Source organism: Neocloeon triangulifer, unplaced genomic scaffold, assembly GCF_031216515.1.
Source record: "Neocloeon triangulifer isolate White Clay Creek 2 clone unplaced genomic scaffold, ASM3121651v1 ptg000014l, whole genome shotgun sequence".
Taxonomy (NCBI): Eukaryota; Metazoa; Arthropoda; class Insecta; order Ephemeroptera; family Baetidae; genus Neocloeon; species Neocloeon triangulifer.
In genome coordinates this window covers 5381364-5404945 of record NW_026775556.1, presented here as the reverse complement: position 1 = coordinate 5404945, position 23582 = coordinate 5381364, and the positions used below count along the sequence as shown (strand labels likewise).

General features: G+C 39.4%; 6 protein-coding genes and 1 long non-coding RNA gene across 11 annotated transcripts; 2 read left to right on the top strand and 5 right to left on the bottom strand.

The window, feature by feature from the left end:
• Positions 1-48: 48 nt before the first annotated feature.
• LOC132201608 (cAMP-dependent protein kinase catalytic subunit PRKX) lies at positions 49-3582 on the bottom strand. Of its 2 annotated transcripts, XM_059627903.1 has the most exons (7): positions 3442-3582; positions 3137-3377; positions 1980-2243; positions 1832-1923; positions 1594-1775; positions 1455-1532; positions 49-1401 (listed from the first exon to the last, which is right to left on the bottom strand). In XM_059627903.1, the coding sequence occupies exons 1-7, from the start codon at positions 3536-3538 to the stop codon at positions 1276-1278; spliced, it is 1080 nt and encodes a 359-aa protein (XP_059483886.1). In that variant the 5' UTR covers positions 3539-3582; the 3' UTR covers positions 49-1275. The 2 variants fall into 2 exon arrangements, with proteins under 2 accessions (XP_059483886.1, XP_059483888.1); XM_059627905.1 differs by lacking the exons at positions 3137-3377; positions 3442-3582 and adding an exon at positions 2445-2605.
• On the top strand, positions 3225-6251 carry LOC132201612 (uncharacterized). Its single transcript, XR_009442294.1, has 4 exons — positions 3225-4175; positions 4424-4548; positions 4654-5969; positions 6033-6251. It is a non-coding gene; the product is annotated as an uncharacterized LOC132201612 (long non-coding RNA).
• Positions 3924-7267, bottom strand: LOC132201604 (probable ATP-dependent RNA helicase DHX35). 2 transcript variants are annotated; one of them, XR_009442293.1, is made up of 12 exons: positions 6871-7267; positions 6628-6810; positions 6437-6577; positions 6231-6381; positions 6017-6175; positions 5814-5960; positions 5289-5717; positions 5108-5232; positions 4858-5044; positions 4635-4788; positions 4315-4519; positions 3924-4060 (listed from the first exon to the last, which is right to left on the bottom strand). XR_009442293.1 is itself a non-coding variant. In XM_059627892.1 (11 exons), the coding sequence occupies exons 1-11, from the start codon at positions 7132-7134 to the stop codon at positions 4390-4392; spliced, it is 2070 nt and encodes a 689-aa protein (XP_059483875.1). In that variant the 5' UTR covers positions 7135-7267; the 3' UTR covers positions 4205-4389. The 2 variants fall into 2 exon arrangements, 1 of the variants encoding a protein (XP_059483875.1); XM_059627892.1 differs by lacking the exon at positions 3924-4060 and having other exon boundaries at positions 4205-4519.
• A 461-nt stretch (positions 7268-7728) lies between these two features.
• LOC132201611 (cofilin/actin-depolymerizing factor homolog) lies at positions 7729-13200 on the bottom strand. 2 transcript variants are annotated; one of them, XM_059627910.1, is made up of 5 exons: positions 13057-13200; positions 9447-9570; positions 9213-9331; positions 8811-8942; positions 7729-8751 (listed from the first exon to the last, which is right to left on the bottom strand). In XM_059627910.1, the coding sequence occupies exons 1-5, from the start codon at positions 13057-13059 to the stop codon at positions 8683-8685; spliced, it is 447 nt and encodes a 148-aa protein (XP_059483893.1). In that variant the 5' UTR covers positions 13060-13200; the 3' UTR covers positions 7729-8682. The 2 variants fall into 2 exon arrangements, with proteins under 2 accessions (XP_059483893.1, XP_059483892.1); XM_059627909.1 differs by lacking the exon at positions 13057-13200 and adding an exon at positions 10194-10300.
• Positions 13201-13576: 376 nt separating this feature from the next.
• Positions 13577-17098, bottom strand: LOC132200415 (RNA polymerase-associated protein RTF1 homolog). The gene is made up of 13 exons (XM_059625861.1): positions 16892-17098; positions 16446-16701; positions 16202-16391; positions 15948-16147; positions 15572-15893; positions 15406-15499; positions 15256-15338; positions 15006-15201; positions 14854-14948; positions 14637-14799; positions 14473-14586; positions 14273-14420; positions 13577-14214 (listed from the first exon to the last, which is right to left on the bottom strand). The coding sequence occupies exons 1-13, from the start codon at positions 16967-16969 to the stop codon at positions 14108-14110; spliced, it is 2046 nt and encodes a 681-aa protein (XP_059481844.1). The 5' UTR covers positions 16970-17098; the 3' UTR covers positions 13577-14107.
• LOC132200417 (protein lin-52 homolog) lies at positions 17091-18049 on the top strand. The gene is made up of 4 exons (XM_059625862.1): positions 17091-17240; positions 17424-17525; positions 17587-17682; positions 17739-18049. The coding sequence occupies exons 1-4, from the start codon at positions 17204-17206 to the stop codon at positions 17888-17890; spliced, it is 387 nt and encodes a 128-aa protein (XP_059481845.1). The 5' UTR covers positions 17091-17203; the 3' UTR covers positions 17891-18049.
• On the bottom strand, positions 17967-23515 carry LOC132200414 (vascular endothelial growth factor receptor 1-like). Of its 2 annotated transcripts, none has more exons than XM_059625859.1 (25): positions 23420-23515; positions 23249-23367; positions 23014-23194; positions 22805-22947; positions 22574-22733; positions 22369-22520; positions 22145-22319; positions 21940-22093; positions 21695-21870; positions 21443-21642; positions 21100-21382; positions 20880-21038; positions 20701-20825; positions 20499-20649; positions 20343-20440; positions 20134-20284; positions 19740-20009; positions 19525-19687; positions 19391-19476; positions 19149-19309; positions 18964-19086; positions 18778-18907; positions 18639-18720; positions 18464-18569; positions 17967-18410 (listed from the first exon to the last, which is right to left on the bottom strand). In XM_059625859.1, exons 1-25 carry the CDS (start codon positions 23469-23471, stop codon positions 18072-18074), a joined length of 3939 nt encoding a protein of 1312 aa, XP_059481842.1. In that variant the 5' UTR covers positions 23472-23515; the 3' UTR covers positions 17967-18071. The 2 variants fall into 2 exon arrangements, with proteins under 2 accessions (XP_059481842.1, XP_059481843.1); XM_059625860.1 differs by having other exon boundaries at positions 23014-23176.
• Between the last annotated feature and the right edge of the window lie 67 nt (positions 23516-23582).

The following is a 23582-nucleotide window of genomic DNA, read 5'->3' as shown; positions in this document are numbered from 1 at the left end:
TTCAGTATCAATAATCAGGATTTTCAGCACTATAAGAATTGCAAATAATATTCTATGGTTTAATTAATTTTATTATCAATCTCACTTTTGAACAGTTCCGTCAGTTTTTATCTACCTTGATGAAATTCTCTAAACCCAGGCTACATATATTATGGACTGTAAGCTTAAAACGCGTTTTTCCACATCTAATAATAAGTGCAATTATGGTGTATTATGGAATACAGATTTTATCTTGGACATCAATTTTGCTTTGCATATATACATTATCGTCTCGCAATGGCTAACAATAAATTTTCTAAAATGTAGCAATGTGTATTATTATTGTGCTACAAGACGCAAGTCTTTGTTGAAATTCCTGAAAGTGGTCACTCCGAAAATATATATTTATTCCATTTTCCCTAAATATAAGACTGGATTTGATATTTTCTACTTTAGCAGAGACAAATAAATAAATTATAAGTAAATTGCTTGTTGCTAAATATTGCAGATCTCTGGTTTATAAGTACACTTTATTTCCTACTACACTTAACACGTGAATCAATAAATATTTCCCTTTATTATCTTTGTTTTCTTTTATCTTTATATTATTATATTCCACCATATATATAACTTTTCTTGTTACTCGTCACACATGTTTTGCGTGTTAAGGCTGTGAAACAATGATATGCACTTCTAATGAGGCAAAAACGTTAAGTTATAAAAATCAGACCATTCAACAAGTATTAATGATACCGAATATTTCAATAATAATAATTATAATCATTTCCCTCAAATTTGCACCGCATAAAATTGAAGGAAAAAAGATTTAGACAATTCCGCTTAACGCCGCTAACAATAAATATCAATATTTGTGCCTACCGTTATGTTTAATATAGCATAACAATTCAGGTATACAATAAAAATCGGCACATTTTGCACAAAATCTTTGCGAAAATAATACTATCCAACATAACAGTGTATAACAAAAAGTGTAAAAACTGAAGTAAAAACGACAACAAAACTTATGTCAACTAAAGAGAAAAAAGTCTGAAAAGTGTAAAGAAAAAATATCTTGTAAATAATCAAACATCTTACTATAGAGGATCACTGCCCATTTAAGGAGCACAGTTGCAGCTGTTCAAGGTGAAAATTTGCGCAACTTCAATTTCTACAAATACATTGGAAGTCACACGTGTACAATATAATGGCATTGGGAGCTTCCTTCAAAATTTGTGCGCCAAGATCACGCCTGCAACAGCTGGCGAGAGCGTTTTGAATACTTTTAATTTTGATTTCCTAAAAATCTTCGAACATCTTGAGCTGAGATTCTGTGAGAGCCGGGGATTCGTCCACTGCTTGCTCGGGGTAGTCATCAAAGTTACTCGTATCACCATCGGAGTCTACTTTAGGCACAATAGGGGGCTACAAAAAGCACTCGTTAAATACAAATTCATTGACAAATTGCGTCATCTCACCTCTAACTTTCTACCAATCACATCTTGCCAATCAAAAACTTTAAACCACCGATGCCTTTTGATGTCTTCAGCACCATTCTGTGAGATAGTAAAAAAAATTAAGCATAAAAAATTTACCAAGCAATCTCAATTTACTCACTTTCATATTTCCTAGCCTCTTGGTCCTATCAGCAACCAGCAACTTTTTTATTAAATCCTTAGCTATTGGGTCTAGGGTACGTGGCCACTCAAGTTTGCAAGCCAATATTTTTTCATAAATCCCAAATGGGTTGTCATCAAAGAAAGGTGGGTAGCCGGCAAGCATTTCATACATGAGTACACCTGCAAAATATTATAATAATTAGATTTCGCAAAAACAACAAGAGTGAAAAAAATACCCAATGCCCACCAGTCTACTGCTTTATTATGGCCTTTGCTTTGAATTATTTCAGGTGCCAGGTACTCGGGTGTACCACAAAGGGTCCACGTCCTGAAAGATTGAGTTGCATAATTTTCACAAATTTTTTGTTGCATCATGATTTGTACCTGTCTGTGAGCTTTTTTGCAAATCCAAAGTCTGTGATTTTGAGATGACCTTCGCGGTCGAGGAGCAGGTTTTCTGGTTTGAGGTCCCGGTAGACGATACTCTTGGAGTGCAGGTACTCGAGAGCGCTTACAATCTCGGCCGAATAGAAGCACGCTGTTTTGGGCGAAAATCGACCCGCGTGCCGCAAGTAGGAAAAGAGCTCTCCGCCACACACATACTCCAAAAGCATGTACAAAGCTTTGTCGTCATGGTGACTCCACTCCCTAAATAAAACACGCAGCTCTCATTAAAATTTTGTCGCGCACATTCGTTTCAAACGAGGGTGAATAAAATGCAAATGAGTATCGTAAAAAAGTAGTTTTACAACCGTGACAATAAAAGCACGTACTGTGGTAACCGCACCGCTTTAAAGCAAACTTAAGTGCCGCGCTACAAACTTAACCCGAATTCTGTTTAATTGTCACCTCTGAAAGAAAGCAAAAAAGATTCGCGGTCGGGTAGGAAAGGAGATAGCACGGCATCTGGCAGATATTTCTTCACGGGCAAAAGCTAGAGAGATGTATATAATTGCCAGCAGCGCGAAGGCGAGAGTGTACGTCTGTCCGTGCATATATGTATGTACCGGCGCTTCTTCTTCACTATTTATTTTTAGAGCCGCGTCTTGTGATGTATGAGTGAGAAGAAGTAAAAACAAGAATAAAAATAAACTGCACACTACTACTTTCTCAATAAAAATAACACGCGATAGCCTTTCACCGCGGGGTGCAGCAGCAAGTAATTATTTATGAATTTCAAAAGCCATAAACACCACTCCAGCAGAGAGGAAAATAAACCTCCCGCGGCTCAAATCACGAATGGGAAATGCAAAAATTGATCGAAAGGGGGTGCCGATTGAGGCAAGCCGGACAAGTTCAGCACCACGGGTCCACTTTCTCGTTGTAAACTTTACATATATATTTATATTAATAGCACTAATGGGCCTTAATTTAATCGCCGTCCGAGCTGCGTACGTTTCGCTGGCAAGGTGGGAGCCAGCGTAAATTAATTAGGGACGCGGAATTATAATATCAGCCGAGGGATAAATAAGCGCAGCAGCATCAAAAGCTCGAGAGCATTAGTTGGGTGGGTGCCAGAGGCGGTGGTAACAGACACTCACAATCTGACTATGAATGGGTGGTTGATGGCAGCCAAAATCCTCTTCTCGTTTTTTACGTGCTCCACCTGTTTCAGACGGATGACGTCTTTGAGGAGCAAGATCTTGAGCGCCCAGTATGTGCCGCCTTTGGTTTTATTGTCATCCGACTGTTTATTGCTCGACGGACCACCGGCAGACAATGCGCCGCTGCCACCGGGCTGCTTCTCTTGGCACAGACAAACGCGGCCGAAGGTGCCGGTGCCTGCAAGTTAATGGAGCGATTAATCGAAAGACTAATGAAAACGTCAAACTCCGTCTAGGCTTACCAATGGTCTTCAAAATCTCAAAGTCGTCCAAATTGTGCTGATTGTTTTGGTCGCGCTGCTGCTGATCGTTCGAGGGGTCCAACTTGGTCGGGCCCATTTTACGGCGGCGCCTCTTCTCACTCGGCTACTTTTAGTTGGTCAGACAAGTGTAGTGGTTAGTGCGGCCAACTCGATCTCTTCAGCGGCCGTCGCGTGCCATGATTGATGTCAACTCTGCTGACAGAGCAGCTGTCGCACGCTCTGATTTTCAGCGCCAATCGCGACTAATTTAGCCTTAAGTGGGCGGCAATCAAACGCCGCGAGGGCTGCAACCCCGGTGGACGCGGCCGCACCCTCACGTGCCCTCCTGCTCACAAATTCGCCGCCGAGCGACTACTACTTCGACTCGGCTCCAGCCTCCAGACAGGACAGCCCAAGGGCATGGAGCGCTGCATCTCTCTTTCTCTCTCTCGCTGCTGAGAGCGGGTGGAGGGGGGAAATTAGGTCTTCTCTTCCATGTTGGACCTGTGCCTAGTTTGCTTGATTGCTTGTTGTTGGTCGTCGAGTCAAGTCGAGCTCGCGCCGTCAGCCAAAGAGCGCCGCTCTCGTGAATTCAATCCTGCCCTCGCTCACTGTGGCGCTAAATTACAACAGGGTTTAAAATTACACCTCGTGGTCCGTCTTTGAACTGTCAACCCTTAACCAAAGATTTACGACATGTCTCCATTCTGTTGACATTAATTTATTCTGAATTGGTGAGGCCAACAAAGTGTATCGTAAATTACAGCCATTTAATCAAATAATCAATTGATAATTGAATTATGAATAATGCTCGCGGTTTTTTTTATTTTAATTAAAGAAACTAAATATTATATGATCCCCCTACTCTAATACCTGATTAAAATCTGTTTTTAGAAGAAATCCTTGTGTGCCTTGTACAGTTTGTCTTTTATTATTAAAATATAATTCTTATTCCCTATTTCTCTCAACCACCTTCTCATAGAAGTGTGGTGCGACGTCCTCCAGCACTCCTGGCTCAATGACTGTTATGTCCTTCATGTAGGCCTTACCAGTGTGCAGAATTTCACTGTAAATCAACCTGAGGACAAAAGAAAAACAAATCCATAAGTGTGTTTAATGATTTAATTAAAAAAAAAAATCAAAATTGTTTGATATCAAACGGAAAGCAGTAATATTTCCAGAAAATTACTCACCACTCTGCATATTCCTCAGCATATAGCACTGACGACGGGTGGATGGCCAGCTCTATATCTCCCCTGACTGTTCTGTAGGCACCGGAGTGATGCAGATATGCTGCATTTGGGAAGAAGCCAGCTGCCAAGCACCTTGTCACCACTTCCGAACTTCCTAAAAAGAAAAAAAAATAGTACATGTTATAGGTCTATCCTGAAAGGACCAATATTGTTCAACACTAACCGTGGCAAGATGCAATTGGAATATTGAACTTCTTGTTAAGCAATTTTTCCATCCGAGATCTGATTTCGCAAGCCCTTTTCAAGGCCCTGCTGTTCAATCCGCTCCGTGAGCACCAGTCTTTGGTTTTGTTGGACGCCATGTAAGCGTTATAGACGTTCAGCAAAGTGAGCAAATCACCTTCCTCAACCTGTACCAAAATTCATTTTATTTTATTATTTTATTGAAGAAAAAAAAATTAAGTCAAACTAACCTCAAATTGCCTTCGAGCAACCTTGCACCTCATGTTGCCTTGACCTGACGCTGGCTTGAGGAAAACATTTTGTACTTGCAGCATGGCCATGATTGACAGAATTTCCTCACTACATCCATATTCACCTGTGAATTTAATCATATATATATTTGTCCTCTTAATCAGAATTCCAAATTTGTACCTGAGGAAACAAGGCACTTGGCTTGGAGGGCGCTGCACGGAAGCTCAGCCATGGTTGCCCCGAGAGGGTGTGTCAGTTGCCCTTCTCTGTCCAAACCACCAAGGGCATACAATAGTTCAAGGGCTGCCAACAAACTCGCAGCAGGAGGAGGCGAAGGGAACGTGAAACGCAGGACGTTATCAATGCCCAGGGCTTTCAACTGTAGTAGGGCCGAGGACAACTCTGACCGCTCCATTTCCGGAGGGGTGGCCCTCTGCAGCTCATTGTAAGCTTGCTCAGTGTAAAGTCGAAAACACATTCCAGGTCGGACACGGCCAGCTCGACCTGCTCGCTGGTCAGCCGAGGCTTGTGAGACAGGGACGACGATGAGTGCATCCGTCAGTGAGGAGGTGTTAAACCATCGAAGCTTCATGTAGCCAGAGTCAACAACTAACCAAAATAGGCAAAATAGGTTAAAAAATTTGAAATTTAATTGTAAAGAATTGGGACAATTTTTTTTTGTCCCCTAATCCTAATTCTATTTACCATAAACAATGCCTGGGATAGTGACTGATGTTTCAGCAATGTTTGTCGCAATTACAATTTTTCGGTGCCCTTCCTGGGCATACCTGAACACCTTCAGCTGGTCACTATTAGGTAGAGATCCATACATGGGAAGAATTTGCATTTTCACTAAAAAAGGTATTTATTAGTTGTTGGAAGGTTCTAATTCCTCACTTAATTTTTACATTTTCCTTTGTCAAGAACTGCATGTTCTTCTAAACGAGAAACCGCTCTGTCCACTTCCTCTTGACCAGTAAGGAATGCAAGGATGTCTCCAGATGGCAAATTCTGGTGAATTTTCAAACAGGTGCTCACAACTCCATCGACATAATCTGGGACAGGGTCTGCAAAATAAAATTAAGTAAAAAATCAACTCAACACAAACCAATTTTAACTAACCTATGACATAGTTGACGGTGACTTCGTAAAGTCGGCCTTCGACACTAAGTATAGCAGCCGAATTGTCATTCTTGCCAGAGCTGAAGAACATTCTTAACTGCTCTGCGTCCACAGTAGCCGACGACACAATTAGCCTCAACTTTGTATTTTTCTAAAACATGCAATTTTTAATAATAATTAAAAAAAGCACATTTGGTATCACACACCCTCAATATCTTTTTCATTAGTCCCATTACGATGTCAGTGTTTAGAGTTCTTTCATGAACCTCATCAAGAATTATCACACTGTATTGCCGTAGCAGAGGGTCAGCCATCATTTCTCGAATCAATATTCCTTCAGTCATATACTAAAAAAATAAAATTTTTTAATATTTTATTTATAATCTAAATAATTTACTTTGATTCTTGTGTATGTAGGATCGAAGCAATCGTCAAAGCGAATACTGTAGCCCACTAGACCTCCAAGAATGCAACCCTTTTCCTCAGCCACCCTCTGCGCCAGGGTGGTGGCCGCCACTCTCCTAGGCTCGGTGATCCCAACCAATTTTCCATCATCGCACCATCCAGCTTCAAACAGGTACTAAAACGCAAAACAAAAATTAGAAAAAAATATCACAAATTTTTTTCCAGCTAATCATACCTGTGGGACTTGCGTGCTCTTTCCGCAACCAGTCTCTCCAACAAGAATCAAAGTTTGGTGTTTTTCCAAAAGGTAAAGTATGTGGTTTCTGTTCTGGAAAATGGGCAGTTTCTGACGCTGCTGCTCGTAGGAGAGCGAGTGGTGTGGATTGAAGATGAAACTCGTGCCGTCGGTCGGATCCAAATCGGACTTGTCTTCCGACCACGGAGTGTCGGCTGGACGCTTGAAAGACGGCCTGAAGGATCCTGTCAAGTTCCTGTCCATTTTTACAGACTCTTTATACCAATTAAATCGATTATGATAAATTTGCAGAAAATGCAAAATTCATTTTAGCCGGCGTTTTGGAGTTGTCTTGTGTCTTGTTTACATGATTTTAGCTCTGGCAGTGGTGCCAACTAAATCAGTCTTAATCAGTCACTGCAACACAACTTAAATTTCGTTGAATTTTATTGAAATGATAATTATGTCATAAGAATTCAAGAGACAGTGGGTGTCGCGGGAATAACTAAAAAATTTAATTATTCAAAAAAACTAACTAAATACAATTATTTTACTTCTTTTCTTCCTTTAAAATTTGGAAAGATTACAACTTATTTTTATTTAAAATTTACTTGTGTTGTTCATTTATCTATTATACTATCTATGCAAGATCAAAATACCGTTGTAAATAGCATTGAGCTGTGCAATTTATCAGTAATGTAAAAGCAAAACTGATCTCGATGTCCTTCAATTTTTGAACCAATAATTTTATGCTGCATTTTTTAAGAAATCTCTAATTTCTGAATGAAATTTTCCTATTAGCAAATAATTATACTGCTTGAAGTCTAAATTTTGAGCCACCAAAATTAAAAGCATAGCTTGCACTGTACCAATTTTTTTATTAATTCACGTGAACTTTTACAGATTATTAACACAATAAAATTTAGTTTTTCACTGTTTGCTTGGCTTCATTTTTCACTTGGTGACAAAAATCCCGAATTGAGAAAAAGCATTAAAATTACGTGTATCGTTCACTTGTTCATAATACTTGACAAGGATTTGCCTCAACGGCAGGAGCAGTAGAATTCGTATAAAAAATCGGAAAAGTGAATTTATTTCTTGTATTAAACAATGGATTATATTATTCGCCCCTTGTGTAGTAATACGTACTTAAGATATCCCGTTGTTGGCGCAACTCGCGGCTTTGACGGAAAGTTACGGAGCAAAAGCACAAGTTAAGACTAGGGAATCTGTTTTCGCACTTTTGCTTCGCCGCGGGTGTTACAACCAAAGTGTAATTCGTGTAATTATTATATAAATAGCAAAAAAAATTATATCAGTTTCAATCGTTGCTGATGACACCTCTTGTTGCAGGTTTCGCTGAGAGTTAATGCAAAATTAACAATTAGAAAATGTGCTTAATAAAAATCAGTCCTCAAGTAATAATACAATTATCGTTTAATTTATTGTTCCTTTCTCAAGTTAATTGGCAAAATTTATTAAATTGTGCAAATCAAGAAGGTGGATCTACTCCAAATGAAATCACACTTTTCTTTTGAGACATCCAATTTGCAGAAAGAAGAGCTTACCCCGGACATTTGAAAATAATTATGCAAAACCCACCCTGATTTTTTTGTGTGTGAAAAAAATCTATAAATTGTCGATCGGTGTAAATTTACTAAAAGCAGCAGCAGCAGCGATGGCGGAATATCTTAGTGTGACAGCGTAAAGAGAATAGTAGAGTAGGGGACATGTGTGTTTTTGACGAGCAGAGTCGAGCGCAAGCTCTGGGCACACGAGAGCAATTCCTGCGCCCTCGTCACACATTCTTTTCTACTGCCTGTCGGTGGCGCGCAACTTCTCTTCCACCGCTTCTTCCGACGCTTCGGACAGATCCGTGGCCTGCAAATAACAAACACAAATCAAGAGTTTTGACAATCAGTATCAAACGGAGATGGTACCTGGATGTATTTTTGCACTCCTACAAGGGACTTCTTGAGCGCATCAAAGCTGGACGAGTACAACATCTTCTTCTTGACCTTGGCAGTGTCAGGGCACCACGACATCAGGAACAGCTTCTGCTTTTTTGAGGCCTGCAAAGATTAAACATTTATATTAGTTCGGGATTGAAAAGGAACTTGATACAAACTTTTAATGTTCATAAATTTGATTAAATTGAATTTTCAATAACTAGAAAATGAAAAGTCAACAAACTTTGGATAAAGTAATGATTTCCATGAGCTAAAGTGAATTAAAGCCTACATAAATACATCAAATTAAATATAAAAAACCTATGGTAAACTTATTTACTAAGGTAACTGAAAAATACTGAAAGTTCTATCATTTAGTGGCAATTTCTTTACCTCTGAGGTGCCTTGACACTGATGTGTGTACTCAAAGTCGAAGAGGCCATAACGGCATTCGCCGGTTCCACCCTTCTGGAGATCCTCAAGGAACGAATCATAGATAGCGTTCCTGTCGCCTGCAATTATAATTCAGATTCAAAAATTCATCTTCTTGAAAAATATGAAATTTGACTCAGCATATGAGTCATTAAGTCAAAATTGCAGCGAATGCGAAATCAAGCAGAAACCCACCTATGACTTCGACATCAATCTGCTTCTCATCTCGGATGAAGAAGACGACGTAGCGATGCTTCTTGTCCTTCTTGATCTCCTCGTACGTTGTCTTGCACGCGTCAGACACAGTCACACCCGACGCCTATACAAACAGAGAAACAAAAAAATTATATTATTTTCCAAAGGATTGAAATTTAAAAAAGGAGCGAATATTAATTATAAGGTTTAAATAAAACCACAAGGACAAGGTATGCGAAACGCATTCCACGCCAATATAAAAGTGGGAGCCAGGGATTTTTTTTATAAAATTAAATAATTTCGCCAAATTATCACAATTATTTTCAATGCCAATATCAAAATTTCTATTTTTTTCTCTCAAATTTTTTACACTACTTCGCCAACTCAGCGCTTGAAACGGAGGGTAGCGCGCTTTAGCCACAAGCCACCCCTTGTTGCGCACTCTCCCCTCCACCGCGCAATTTCAACATCCCTTGCTTGTGACCATATAAGGGCAAAATTCTGAGCCGGCACATCGACGGAGTGGCAAATCGCACCGCAGTTGGTCCAAAGAACTTGAGGAAGTTTCTCTCTTCGCATGCGAAACGGAAAAAGTCGCAAGAGTAAAACGCCGCTGTGGGTGGTGACTCACGGCTGAAAAACTCGCGGCAAGGTCGTTGCTCGTTATTGACACGGAGGAAAAAAACTTGCGATTAGTCACAAAACAGAACAAAGGGAGCTCGTGCAAAAAGCGGCGGCCAATCTTACGCTGCTCATTTTCTGATTTGAAGCGGCGACGGCCCAAAAAGAACAGAAATTGAAAGGAAAACCAGCCCTCGCCAGTCAATCAATCAGTCTCTGAACGGCGCCCAAAACATTAGGCTACCTGCAAGAGTCCGTGGAAAATTTTACTGCGGTAATTTTCTGGCCCCAGGTTTATGATTCAAAGCTTGCCACATGCATTTTATTTTATTGCAGGTTCGTGTTTGCATCTCGCGTTTCCACCACTTTCGCACGCAACAAAATTTTTGTTTTAATCTCGGTGCCAACAATAGTGTAAAACAATCGTGTAAATGGCCTATTATTATATTTATTATCAATAATGAATTCAGGTTTGTTGGCATTTAAATATCGTGCCTAATAAAAATTCCATAAATATATTCAGGTAAGAATTATAAAAATTTCAAATTAATTTGTTTTTTTAATGCCACCACATACTCGGCTGTTTTTTGTTAATTTGAGTGAAATTGTGAATAACGTGATGTTAAAACGTCCTAAAAAGAGAGCAGATGTGCGCAAAATACCAATTAATTTTGGACTAGAGAAACTCATTTAACCAACCATATATTTCTTTTTTGGCTTTATTTTAAATGAAATTTGTAATATTCTTTTACAACTTCTAAATTATTTAGTGATTTACAACATTTAAAAACCAACTTAGCATTTAACAATCAACTATGGCCTTATCACAGACTTAGGTCATGTTGCTAAATTAACCGAGATAAATCCTGGGTGAGCAAAACGACACCATCTGATAAGTGTTGAGTGCCACTTTGCTATTATTGTGTCATTAAAAGGGTGGATTGCTGGGAAAAGATAGAGGAAGATTCATCGGCGCAAACTTTTGAATGACCCCCGAAATGAATGAAATAAGATTCTCGAGCTGGCAGACCGTGCAAAAGTATGTGAGTGAGTTGGTGCCGACGCGGCAAAATATAGGCCAGCCAGCGCTGAAGTTGCCTTTTAAGGCAAAAGAGTTGCATACGAGCGAGAGAAAGAAAAGACAGGTGCTCGATCGCGAGTTGTATTTATGTATGTATTAAATTTGAAGAGCGTATCGGTGCTGGCATGAAATCCAAGCGCAAAGGCAAACAGGGATAGGCTTGATTAGGTTTCCAGTGGGAAATTTTACGATTCCTTATCAACAAGTGTCTTTTCAGAAAGATGAGGTTAAATTTCATTGCCTGCTTACATTTTATTTTAATTCATAAATTTATGATTTTTATGAATAAAATTAATTCATAAATGAATAAGTGAGATACAATTTTAACTCATAATTTATTTAAATAAATATAATTTTTCAAACTTTTAATAAATCACAGTGGAGCTGAATCAATAAAAAATTTGTCCTTAGATTAACATTTACATTTTATAAACAATGAATTAATATTATGGTTCTTTCCGTTATTTCATAATAAAAATATCCTTCCCAGTAATTTTTCACGGAAATTTTGAAAATAAAAGAGCAACGACCTACACAGGTGTTTTTCCCGGAGAGTTGTCACTGTTTTGCTCAAGGCAGCTGAAATCATCTGGCACCAGAGCCTTGAGGGGAGGTTCCCGTTTATTTTGGGCTCGCATTTGAGTAATTGAAAACAATCTCGGCACCACTGCGGTCGTCCACGCTTTTTAAATATGCATTCTCAGCTGGCAACGGAATTAAGTCGCAAAATCAACTCATCATTAAAATAAATTATAAAAAATTATAATCAATAAAATAGAAATATGTTTGTTAATTTTCAGCTTTTTGATTCAAAACCTTCAACTTATGACAAGCAAGGTCTTTCATTCGCTCCATCAGGTAATTAGCATAGACTTGAATTACGCATGCTAATGAGACACTCAAAAATAAGCTCGGTAGCCGAAGGTTGGATTAATCACTTTTCTCAAGCAATGAATCATCAAACAAATCGTGGAACAAATAAATGCACCACGGTTAATCAAAAATGACATCACGTCCTGCCCCACCCCAAGGCACTCTTTCAGTACTACAATAATAATAATAATTTATATTTTTTACTTTCAATTTTTTTTTTATCACACCTCTGCCATTTCAAAATTCCCAGGTGGGTTTTCGAACATGAGAAATGATTATAAACTAGTCTAATACTAGATAGTCTCTAAACCCTGCTTCCACCGCGATAAAATTTCCGTCACAAACAGGAACTAGAGTAACCGCTATCTCAATACATAAGTCCAGTTGATGCATTAAATTTTTTATCAGGGCGGTTTTAACGGAGAAATTCAGCCTCGTTTTCAGGCGTGAAAATTCTTAATTGCCATCAACATACTTTTGCTCGTTGCTCGCAATTAAAACAAGTACATACATACGAATCTTACAAATTCAAGACCAGTCCGATTTCTAGTGGTTTTTTGATCATTAAAAAATAATTTCACCAGGAAAAATTTCTCAAGTGAATATGTGACAGTGGTATACGATTTTGTCTGAAACTTCCACAACGAGCCAAAAATAAAAATCAGAGAGTGAAATTTAAGTAATGGACTGGAGACGGGGCGAAAACGTGCACTTCGCAGCCGGTCCATCGGAACCGCGAATGTAACACCGCCCATTTCTCTGACAACTACATGATCTCCTTGCCCGAAAGTTTCGCAAACACATTCGTATGCGTGCGAAATTTACTTGTGGTAATTAGCACTTGCATCGGCCCGAGATGGAGAATAATCAACGGATGAGTCAGTCCGCCGCCAGCACAAGGGCCACTATTAAAATGGCGGCTGCCGGCTGACACTGCGGCTTTCGACCCTGTTTTAGCCAATTCAATCGCCAGCGGCAACGCCGAATCGAGGCTCGAAGTCGGGCCGATGGTTTGCACGACGTTCCGGAACTCACCATTTCCCCTGAGCTGGGTCCTCGTTGGTTTTAAGTAACAAGTAAAAGTCACAGCAGGAACAGCCAACACGCGCGGATGACGGTTCCCAACTGAAAAATTACACCCAAATTCCTACGCTTACGAGAGCTCGACGTGTCAAAGCGGCGCGCTGATTGGTCCGCATCCGTCTCGACGAGAGCCGGTAGCCAATCAGAGCGCGACTTTGACGGTGTAGTCGTTTCCTCAAGGTGTGACTGATTAATCCTCGAAAATTTTATCAAAACAATTTTACCTCAGCGTCAAACGCGGTGATAAGAAAGCCAATTACTTATTTGGTCATTTTCGATGACTGTGCGTCTTCAAATAAATAAAATTTAGTCATAACAAGTATCGTTACTTGAGTACTTCGCCTCGTTAAGCAGTTACTTAGTTTTTGATTTATTAGATTTAATAATTGTAATACATTCATTTCAATTTTTATTCGTTACTTAATTCGCACGCAAAGATAACAGCAAGACAAAATTAGGTGGTGTTTAATACGAAAAATGTTCGGCAAAAATATCCAATCACACTCTTGTATCATAGGTTATTGCCATATAAGGTAAGAACGATTGAGGCGCGAAATTTTAAATTTTTAAGACTTGTTCCGCATTTTAGCACTTTCTAATCAAACAGAAATTTAATTCGCTTCTAATTTTCAAGGGCAAGTGCTTTTAAACAGCATAGTTTTGACTGTCCCTGAGCCAAATAAATTTATTTTCCCGCAGTTAACATATTTTTTCAAAGCATTACAACAAAAATTATCCTTCTCTCAAAGTACATCATTCCATCCACAATAAGTTACACATGCAATATCAATAATTATCATTTGCAAGGCAAATACCTAAACAAGAAAGGATATTCAATACTTTTACAGGCGATGTGTTGTATACCAGAATTCTCATGCTAAATGAGCTCTTGAAAATTTTTGAATATTTTAGCTAATACAGAACAGTACTTGATGAAGCACAAAATTGGCACTCTTACATTCCTCTCTTCATTCAGTATAATTAATTATAGTGTATAAAGGCTTTAAATTAGTCCTCGTTTCTTCTTATAGTCCTCTAGATTTAAAGAACGCCTTGGTCCAGTGTCCTTTACTGCGTTGACAGACTTTGAGGTCATAGAAACAGGATTGTCTGAAATCAATCAATAAATTGGTATCACACAAATTTTGAACGATTTTTCTGAGCTCACGAGGTAAGGGTACTTCTAAGTCGATCTTGATATCAAAATCGTGGGCCGAAAAAAGATCTTCGCTGGGCTTCGGCACTTGGAAAGAAGGTTCGGCAGAAGTGCTGTTTGCCTTTTCAGGTAGTATAGGTTTTGGCATTTCCATAGGTTCCTTAAAAAAATCTTCAATAAAACCATATTCCCTACAAGTTAAACGTTATCACCTCATCCTCAGGTTTGGGGTTTTTGTCCTCAGCTTTGAACACCATTCTCGGTTTTGTGCTGCGCCTAGTGAAAGGATCGTCAACCTTCCTGCCCTTATTTTCTCTTAATTCCTCCTGCAAATTTGAATTGAAAATCTATTTGAGAAAAAGAATAACAACCTCACCAAAATAGCCTCTTCAGCACGCTCAACGTTTTTCTTTCTATTCCTGTCGTTAATGTAGCTAATACTCTGAATGGTTTGTGTGCGGGCCTTGTCTAACTCGTTGGCTCTCTCTTCCAGGTCGGCCAGTTTCTTGTCCATGTCATTCACAATCGACTCGTCACCTCTATAATAAGATATTTCTTTACTAAAGTTATTTGAATAACAATTAAAATTATACCTCTGCAATGCCTCTTCTTTGATTTTCATGTATTCGGTCTTTCTCATTGCGTAATTGAAGGGGTTAGTTTTGAACCTTTCTTTTTCACGCACAATCTGAAATTTAAGTACAAGAATTTAAGTGAAATTTTTATATTTTAAGTTTCCTTCCACCTTTTCAATATCCTCCTCTTTGAATTCATAAACCATAGCTTCATTTATGCTTTTGACTTTCTTTTCAACTTCATCCATGGTGGGAAGAGTTACGCCTTTACTGTCGCAAGCTTTTTTCCAGTGCTGAAACTCCGACTCTTGGAATTCCGTATTGCTCACAAATTCCAGTCTGAAGACTCGTTCATTGCCACCATGTCTGCGTGTACAATACAAGTATAGCAGATTTTCAAGCCAAAAGTAAAATCTTTACCTCAACTTCAGACCCTTGTTAGTTCTAGTATTGCCAAGCTGGTATATTTTAGCAGTTTCACAAACATCCATAATCTCAGCAACCTAAAAGAATAATAATAAAAGAAAATAATTAAGAAATTGGTTGCTAGAAATTTAATGCTTGACTTACTCGGTAAACTGGAGTTCCGTAACTATCATTTCCAATGCCTATCCTGACAAAACATCCTGTGGCAACGCGGCCAAAGAATGGTAGATGCACGAATCTAGAAGAGCAATGAAATTAACATTTGAAGAATGGAACAAATTAGTATGGCAAATCCAATTAATCGACGTACTTTTCCATCTTGTGCCGCGAGAGTCTGATCTTGTTAAGTTCTTCCCGCGACGAGATGTACTGAACTTTTTTGACGCTGGCTACTGATCTGCTATCCGACTCAGAATCTGAGCTGCTGCTACTGCTGGAGGAGCTCACAGAGCGTTTACGTGAAGGGCCCTTGTCTGGTTTCCCACTCTCGTCTCCACTATCATCAGAGTATATGTCTGATAACTTGAGCTTGGTGGGTGCCTTGTCGGAGTCTTCTTCTTCGCCGTCTTCCAAATCCTTATCGCCCTCTTTTCCTTTGCTCTCCAATTCCTGACGAGCCTTTTCTTTCTCCTCTGCAGATTATAAATTAGATTTGCATAATATTATACACAATTTCCAACTCCAACCTCTGTCAATTTTGGCTTGTCTCTTGGCCTTGAGCAAGTCCATGGCTTGGGCTTTCTTATCAGTCTTGCCTCTGTTTTCCTCAGCTGTTTTCTTTCGCTCACTACTGCGTTTAACATCAAAGTTGAGTTTGTCTGAGCGCTTTTTATTCTTGTTCATTTCTTGTTTTCTGGCCAGTCGAAGCTTCTTCTCAATATCAAACCTAGAAAATAATTAATTAGTAGGTTTTTTACCTGCCAAATAATGCTAAATTCACCTTGTTTTCATGACTTCACGTTGCTCAACTCGTTTAAAAATTTCCTGCTCTCGTTCCTTTTCAGTCATCTTAGCCAGCCTAGCCTGATCTTCTTCGTCACCCATCAGGTTTTCGTCGTATCCATCATTGAATTCCTCTTGACTGTCCGAGTCAGAAATTTCTGAATCACCCCCTGAGTCCGAAACTTCCCCTGAAAATAATAGAAAAATTAAAAAAAAATTTATTGCCATTCTACTAAAATTACCTTCTTCTGGCTCAGACCGTTCTGAGCTTTTCTCCTTCTCGCTGACCTCTCCCTCGCTTTCGGATGACTTTGAAGTTCTTCTCGATGACTGCTTTTTCTTCTTTTTGTTTTTACTCTTCGACGCCCAGTCGTCGTCCGAATCAGAGGTGTCAGAGTCTGAGTCATTGTCAGACTTCTTGCTATTTTCTACCGCCGGAGATGCTGGAGGTGGAGATTCGCTGCCCGTTTTCTTCTTTTTGGCAAGTGACAGCAGATCCTGCAAGAAAATGCACCCAAGGATGTTCGAATGAGCGAAATACGTTACAAAACGTAAGATATCTTTAATTGGGTCGCGACACCCGTTCAAGGTAAAAAGTCTAGAATAGCCAGAGCAGCAGCGAATATGTGCATCCTTGAAAAAGTAGCGGCTGCCAAGTGCGACAAACATGCATGCAAAACACACGCACCGAGTCCAAATCAGATCCGCTGTCGTCACTCGCGTCGCTGTCCGAATCGATGAGCACCTGGTTTTTGCGTTTGACCATCTTGAAGGGCTGGAAGTCGTTGGCTGGAGAAGAAAGTTACAAGTAGCAGCGGAGGGCTCAAAATGAGTCACAAATCAATTGCGGGGCGCGCACACCGACTGATCATGCCGCCATTTTCAATGTTTGTTGACGTCATGAAACATCTGAGGCGCGTGCGCACAAGTTTGTTGTTGAAGCACCAGGCGCGCCAGCCGCCAGAAGAAAAACAGCCAAAACAGGCGCAGATATTTTAAAATGGCTTCAGGCGGCAATAATGCGACCAATTCTGAACGTAAGTGTAAAATTTGAACATTTATTCACGTCTTTTCTCATTTTATCCATATGGAATTGCACCTCGCACTGTTTTTATTCCTGGAATAATAGTTTGTCCTGGAAGAACCTCGAAATTTTGTCGAGATATTGCTAAAGTTTTCAATGCTCTCTGCTTTTTTTGACCAAGTTGTTGTCATTTTAGCCGAATATGAAGAAGTCACGGAGAGATACGACGATGACTTCGATGACCTTTTTAGTTTGGAGACCATGGACAGAGCCTCACCTGAACTTTGGCCGCAAAGAAGTATGAGCTTTCATTATTAAAGTACACAGTAACAAAAATAAAGAGGAAATCACTTTTGCAGTCAATGGATTGACCGATCTCGCTTCTCTGGGCAACGAGGCCGGCGTTCCACCCTGGGAGGCACCTTTGAACCCTGAGGACATCAGCATGCTCCACCGTAACATACTAAAATTTGAATAATTTTTTATCATCGAATTAATTTCCATTGTAAAGATTTCAGCACTTTGACGCTGTCGGCCCTGATCGTCGAGGTGCGTAAGCTGTACGACAAGGCTTATCAACTGGGCTTGGACGAGTCCAAGGAGATGACCCGAGGCAAGTACCTAAATATCCTTAACCGCCGCCGCAAGCCTGAATCGAACTGAAATGGTACTCAACCGATCGAAGGAAAATTAAAATATTAAAGGGTTCTAAAAAAAAGTGGAAAAAGGAGCACCAGCGTGTAATATAAATAAACGTTTGTTTTAATTTTATAACAGCAGTCAAAATAATGCAAATAAAATGTGAGAGAAATGGTATGTGAATTAATTAGTCTTTGATCTTTCATTAAACATTAACACTAGACTCCCGCGAGGTGTAAATTGAAGCTTTTTCACTCTTAGATGGATTCATTTTAAGATATCCTTCATAGCCCTCAGAATCAACATCTGCCTCTTTTGAGATTCCTTTTGACAAGTTCACATAACTACCCGTTTTTGTAGGTAGCACAGTGTACATAGGGTTGTTGACTGCATTTTGCTTTCCGTTTGCTTCGCAACCTAAGTTTTTCACATCAGACACTCGAGCTGGAGTTTCTTTTGAAGAGGAGAGTCTTAATTCTTTCTCATAGATTTCCTGCTGAAGCGAGTTCATTCTTATGTAGGGGCCGCTTAGGTCAAGATAAAACTTTAAAAAAAGAAATAGATTTGTGTGTTTAAATTAAAAAATAAAATCAATACTTGTTTGACATTGTCGTCCAGAATTTGGCCCAATTTGTTGACGAGCTCGCTGAAGTCAGGTCTTTTAGAAGAATTTCCATCCCAGCATGACCTCATGATTCGATATCTGATATTTAATAATAGTTCGTAAAAATTCTGCTAAAATAATTGAAATAGAATAATAAAAATCAAGTACATTTGTGAAGTTGCGTATTGTGGCTTCTCCATGCGATACCCGTCACTTAATCTTGGCAAAAAGTACTCATCCAAAGGAATCCCTGTAAAGAAGTCCACAATTAAATTTCAATTTTATTAAAAAATGTTTCTTGAAAAACCTGGGTAAGGTGTTCTTGCCAAAGTGAAAAATTCCCATAGCACAATTCCAAATGACCAAACGTCCGATTCAGATGAAAAAACGCGGTCCTGAATTGACTCAATTGCCATCCATTTGACCGGAAGGGGATCCTAAAATTTGATATAAATAATGCTCATGTATTTTTTAAAATATTTTTCATAATTACGTCTCCTTTTTTAAGATAATTTGCGTCGTTGTACAAATTCCGAGCAAGACCAAAGTCGCAAATTTTGACCACGTTATTCTCGGCTAATAGAATATTCCTTGCAGCCAGATCGGCGTGCACAATCTGAAAACCGCAATTATTGGTGTTCTGTTTGAACGGAAACCGGAAAAAAGAAGTTCACGCACCCTTCTCGAAGCGAGATATTGCATGCCACGAGCTACTTGGTAACTCCAGCAAACCAAGTCTTTGGTGGTTATCCGCTTGAGCTCGCCTTTGAAGTCGCTCCTGTACTTTGTGGTCCAGTGCTCGGTGACGCTGCTTCCATCCGTGGTTGACGTCGCTTCCCCTGCGGTTTTTTCAAGAAATTATGAACGGTTCAAAATAGAAAGTAAATCAGAAGCTACAAAGAAATTTCTAAATAAATCACCGTGGTATTTGTTATCGCAGTCGGGCTCGTAAATTATCGTCCTGGTTTCATTCTTGAACAAAACTTGTTTCTGCTCCATTATCACACTGAAATTAAATTCGTAATTCAACGTTTATGAACCAAATTTTATAAACCTGTGATTTTCGTAATGCATTTCGTCCTCGTCTTTGGCGCCAATTGAAAAATCCAGGGTGTCCTTTAAATGGTTGACCTGATCCACAAAATTGTCTCTTTGCCTTAGAAGATACGAGTGCAGATTTCCAAAGCGGCAGTACTCCACAATGACTAATAACTCCTCTGTGGATTATCATTTTAATTTTGGATTTGATAAATTATTTTATATTTTTACTGTTGCTCAAATTTGAGGTGCAGGCGCCAAGCAAGTTGACTACATTCAGGTGCTTTCCAACGTGAATCAAAATTTTCAACTCGGTCATCAACGCCTTGATTTGCGAGAGCTCGGCGCTCGGTTTGACCATTTTGACTGCCACGATGGTCGGATTATGCGGCTCTTGTTCGTCCGCGGCTGAACTTTCAAAATCAGTCGTGGTGCCAAACAGGGGTGCACTCGCCTCCGCGCGAACAACCCTGCCAAAAGCGCCGCTTCCAAGTTGCCGACCTTGAAATTGTATCATTTTAAGACGTGTGTCTCAATTTTTGAGCAAAATCAGAAGCTTTTTACAGTTTTTTAATTTATTTTCAATTCAAAACTTTGTACAGGTAAATTTTTCGTTTAGAAGTACCTAGTTTAAGGTGCTCCCTGGGAAATTCGTAGTTGGGGTTGTATGGCAAAAGATCGGCTTGCTGGTCCAGAGCCATCGTAAAGTCGATGTTCTCCGTCGCACCCTCTAAGAATAGTTTCACGTCTTGGGCAGTCAAGCGTTGAACTTTCATCTGAAATATTTGAGAAAAAAGTTATTTAAATTGCCATAATTCAAAATATAAATAAAACCTTTTCCTTTTTGACCGCGCGTAGAAGGTAAATTACAACCGACATGAGCAGGACAAGAACTATTAATATGGGAATCAAGACTAGAGGGTTCCACGAGCCTTTGAATTTGTAAAAGAATTAGTTATTAATTTAATGGACGTCTCTCAAAAACCCTACTTTTTGTGGTGACTATGAGATGAAATTCCCTGGAAATGTAATTACCCCTGCTTGAAACTCTGCACTCGTAATTCCCATCGTCAGAAAGAGTTGCGTAAGGTATTTTAAAGCGCCCACCGCCTTGCTCAGTTTCGTTTATTGGTTCCATATTCTGGAAATGAAAATATAACAAGCTATTTTTTAATTTTTATATCGTCCTTACACGAAACCATTGAATTAAAGGCTGAGGGTCTGCTTCAACTTCACAATCTAGCTCAGTAGATTTTCCTTCAGTCACAGAAATTTCCTTACTATATTTTAGCTTCTGGAATTTGGGTGTTATTACCCCTGTGTGAACACATTGTGAATTTTTATTTGATAAATATAAATTAAAGTACGCACTTCTTGGGTCTAGACTATAAGAATGTTGAATTTCATGACCACCTTCCTGCTCGCACTTTGCCTTGCAAATGTAGTTCCCATATTGGTTAGATTGTACTTGACTGATAGTAACTTCACTGAAGTATGAATATTTGTCCTCAGAGCTAGAGATGCGAACACCTGAAAAGAACATAAGCACAATTTAGATTGCCGGTTACACATTCTGAAATAAAATAATTACTATCAGAGGTTATGAGAATTTTCGGTTCAAAGCTTTCGTTTCTCTGGCACGACCATTCCCATTTTTTGACGCATGGATATTTAGGAACGTAGCATGAAATCTGAACATCATCTCCTTCATAAACTTTGTTTGGTTTCACAACTAATTGTATTAGACTTCGCCTATTGGTGACGATCATGATAGTAGAATTGGAGCCGCAGCCCATTTCATTGCAAGCATTGCAAGTAAGATTTCCGGTCATATTTGCGTGGAAGAAATACGATGAAAAACTTCCATTAGATATCTGAAAATTGAGGGAATCATCCTTATTTGCACCCATAAAAATTAATTGTATTCAAATTACGTGCAATGGACTAGAGGGTATTCTGAATCCAAGATTATGTTTGTGAAGTGTGTCACAATCAATTTTCTTATTATGATTCATGCATTTGAATTCCCAAGTAAAATCTGCGTTCTGATTGTTTATCACTTGACAACCAACAGCGTAGCTAGTCCCTGGATAGTACAATGAGGACAAATTCATCAGATGCACGATTGGTTTCCCTGTTGAAATTAATGCAATTTTTTTTGTTATTCATTGGATAAATTTAAGTACCAATTATCCTTAGTGTGAGATTGAGCTCTTCCCTGCTTCCATTCACGCTAGCAACAATTTTGTGAACTCCTGCGTCGCTCGGGTGCAGCGAGTTAATGACGAAACTTTTTTGCTTCTTGGACCTGGAATTGGTAATGTTGTGCTTCGAGTTTTGCGTAGTTTGTCTTCCATCCGGCCTGAAAAAATGTCAGTATAATAATTTAATTAAAAAATAACGCAACTAAGTCGTCAATATTGACACTTACAAAAACCATTGCACAGTCGCATCACTTGGGGCATAATTCACAACCCACCGCACTGTATTTGGCATTTGAGTCTCATTGAAAACTAATTCCTGGGCTCCCTTATTGTCAATACTCAGATATAATCTTGGCTTCGCAACGTTTTCATTACTTGTTTCTTTAGAGGAATGTTTAGTAATTAGTTGTTATAATCCACCTTGCGAAATACCTAATACAATTCGCGCTGTCAAGTTTTTGCGATCTTTCACTTGGCAAACGTAGGCTCCGGCGTCTACGGCTGTGAAGTTTGAAATACTGAGCACCAAAGTCAAAGTTACTGGGTCGACGCTGTCGACGCCTCGACCGGCCCTCTTCGTCGACTCTTGAAGAGCAAAGCGATCGCTCTAAAAAGCCGATTGAATAATAAGTTAAATACTCAGACTTTTGGATTACCGACGGAATCACAGTTCCATTTGGAAAAAGCCAGACCAACTTGGTTTTGTCGTCTTTACAATAAATTTCGCACTCGAGACAAATACCATCTCCTTCTCTTACAATATTTTCCTTCAGTTCTTTAATGCGAGGCCGAATCAATTTCTCGTCAACTGATACATGGAAAATTTTATAAAGTGTAAATATGTTAGACTTTTTAGCATACAGGTAACATTGACGGTAAAAAGAATTGTGTCTTCATGCCAGGGATCCTCACATTCAGGCGGTTTTTCTGCTTCACAGACCCACCAATTGTTATGTGCTCGTAAAGAAGCATTACGTACGATGAAACCAAGTTTGGGGTCAAATTCGTAAGCAGTGTCACTCTGAAATCAATATAATTTTTCGCTTATTTGGTTTAAAAATGACCGAAGAATTAATTAGTGATTGATTTTACTTCATGTGGGTCACGGATCGAAACTTTTGCGTTTTTCTTTGTTGTGCGGCACGGGATGATGAAATCTTCTCCGTAACCAACTACAAAGTTGGCCATTTCTGCATCATCTAATGGAACTATCTCTTTCCCGCACTCATGATCCTCTGGAAATTTTCAAGCGTGCGCCCTGTTGAGACTCTCTCGCACATTTTAATATTTCATTGTGATACCATGGACAAACACGTGAGTAGAGTTTTTCATAACTCCATTTTCGTAGCACGAATAAGTGCCCGTGTCATTCAGCTGGACATTTTCGATGGTAATGACGAACCGTTGGGGTTTGTACTTTAAAAGCGCCCGGCCTCTTTGCTGACCAACGCTGCTCGAGGCTGCCTGTTTGCCGTGCAGCTCCTTTGTGCAACATCAAACTCTAATTTGCATATATCAGGGTGTCCAAATAAATACCTTAAAGTTGTTAACAAGGTAGTCTGGGTGGAAGCGCCACGTCAATTCTCCTTCGCCAACGCACCACAAGGTGATGGTCGAGCTCATCACATACTCCTCGTAGTTTTCCAGGCATTTTGCTTGAGAATAAATTATATTTTTTACCATTCGATAAATTCAAATTATGTATACCAGTGGATAAGAATAAAAGCACTAATGCAACTTGCCTCCACTCCAATTTCATTTTTACGACTGCAGAGAAATTGTTGAACTGCGTCTCCAGTGGAAGTGAAGACCACCACAATTTGGCTTCCGTCGCTCAACCACAAAATGAGTAACTCTTTCTTTGTTAAAG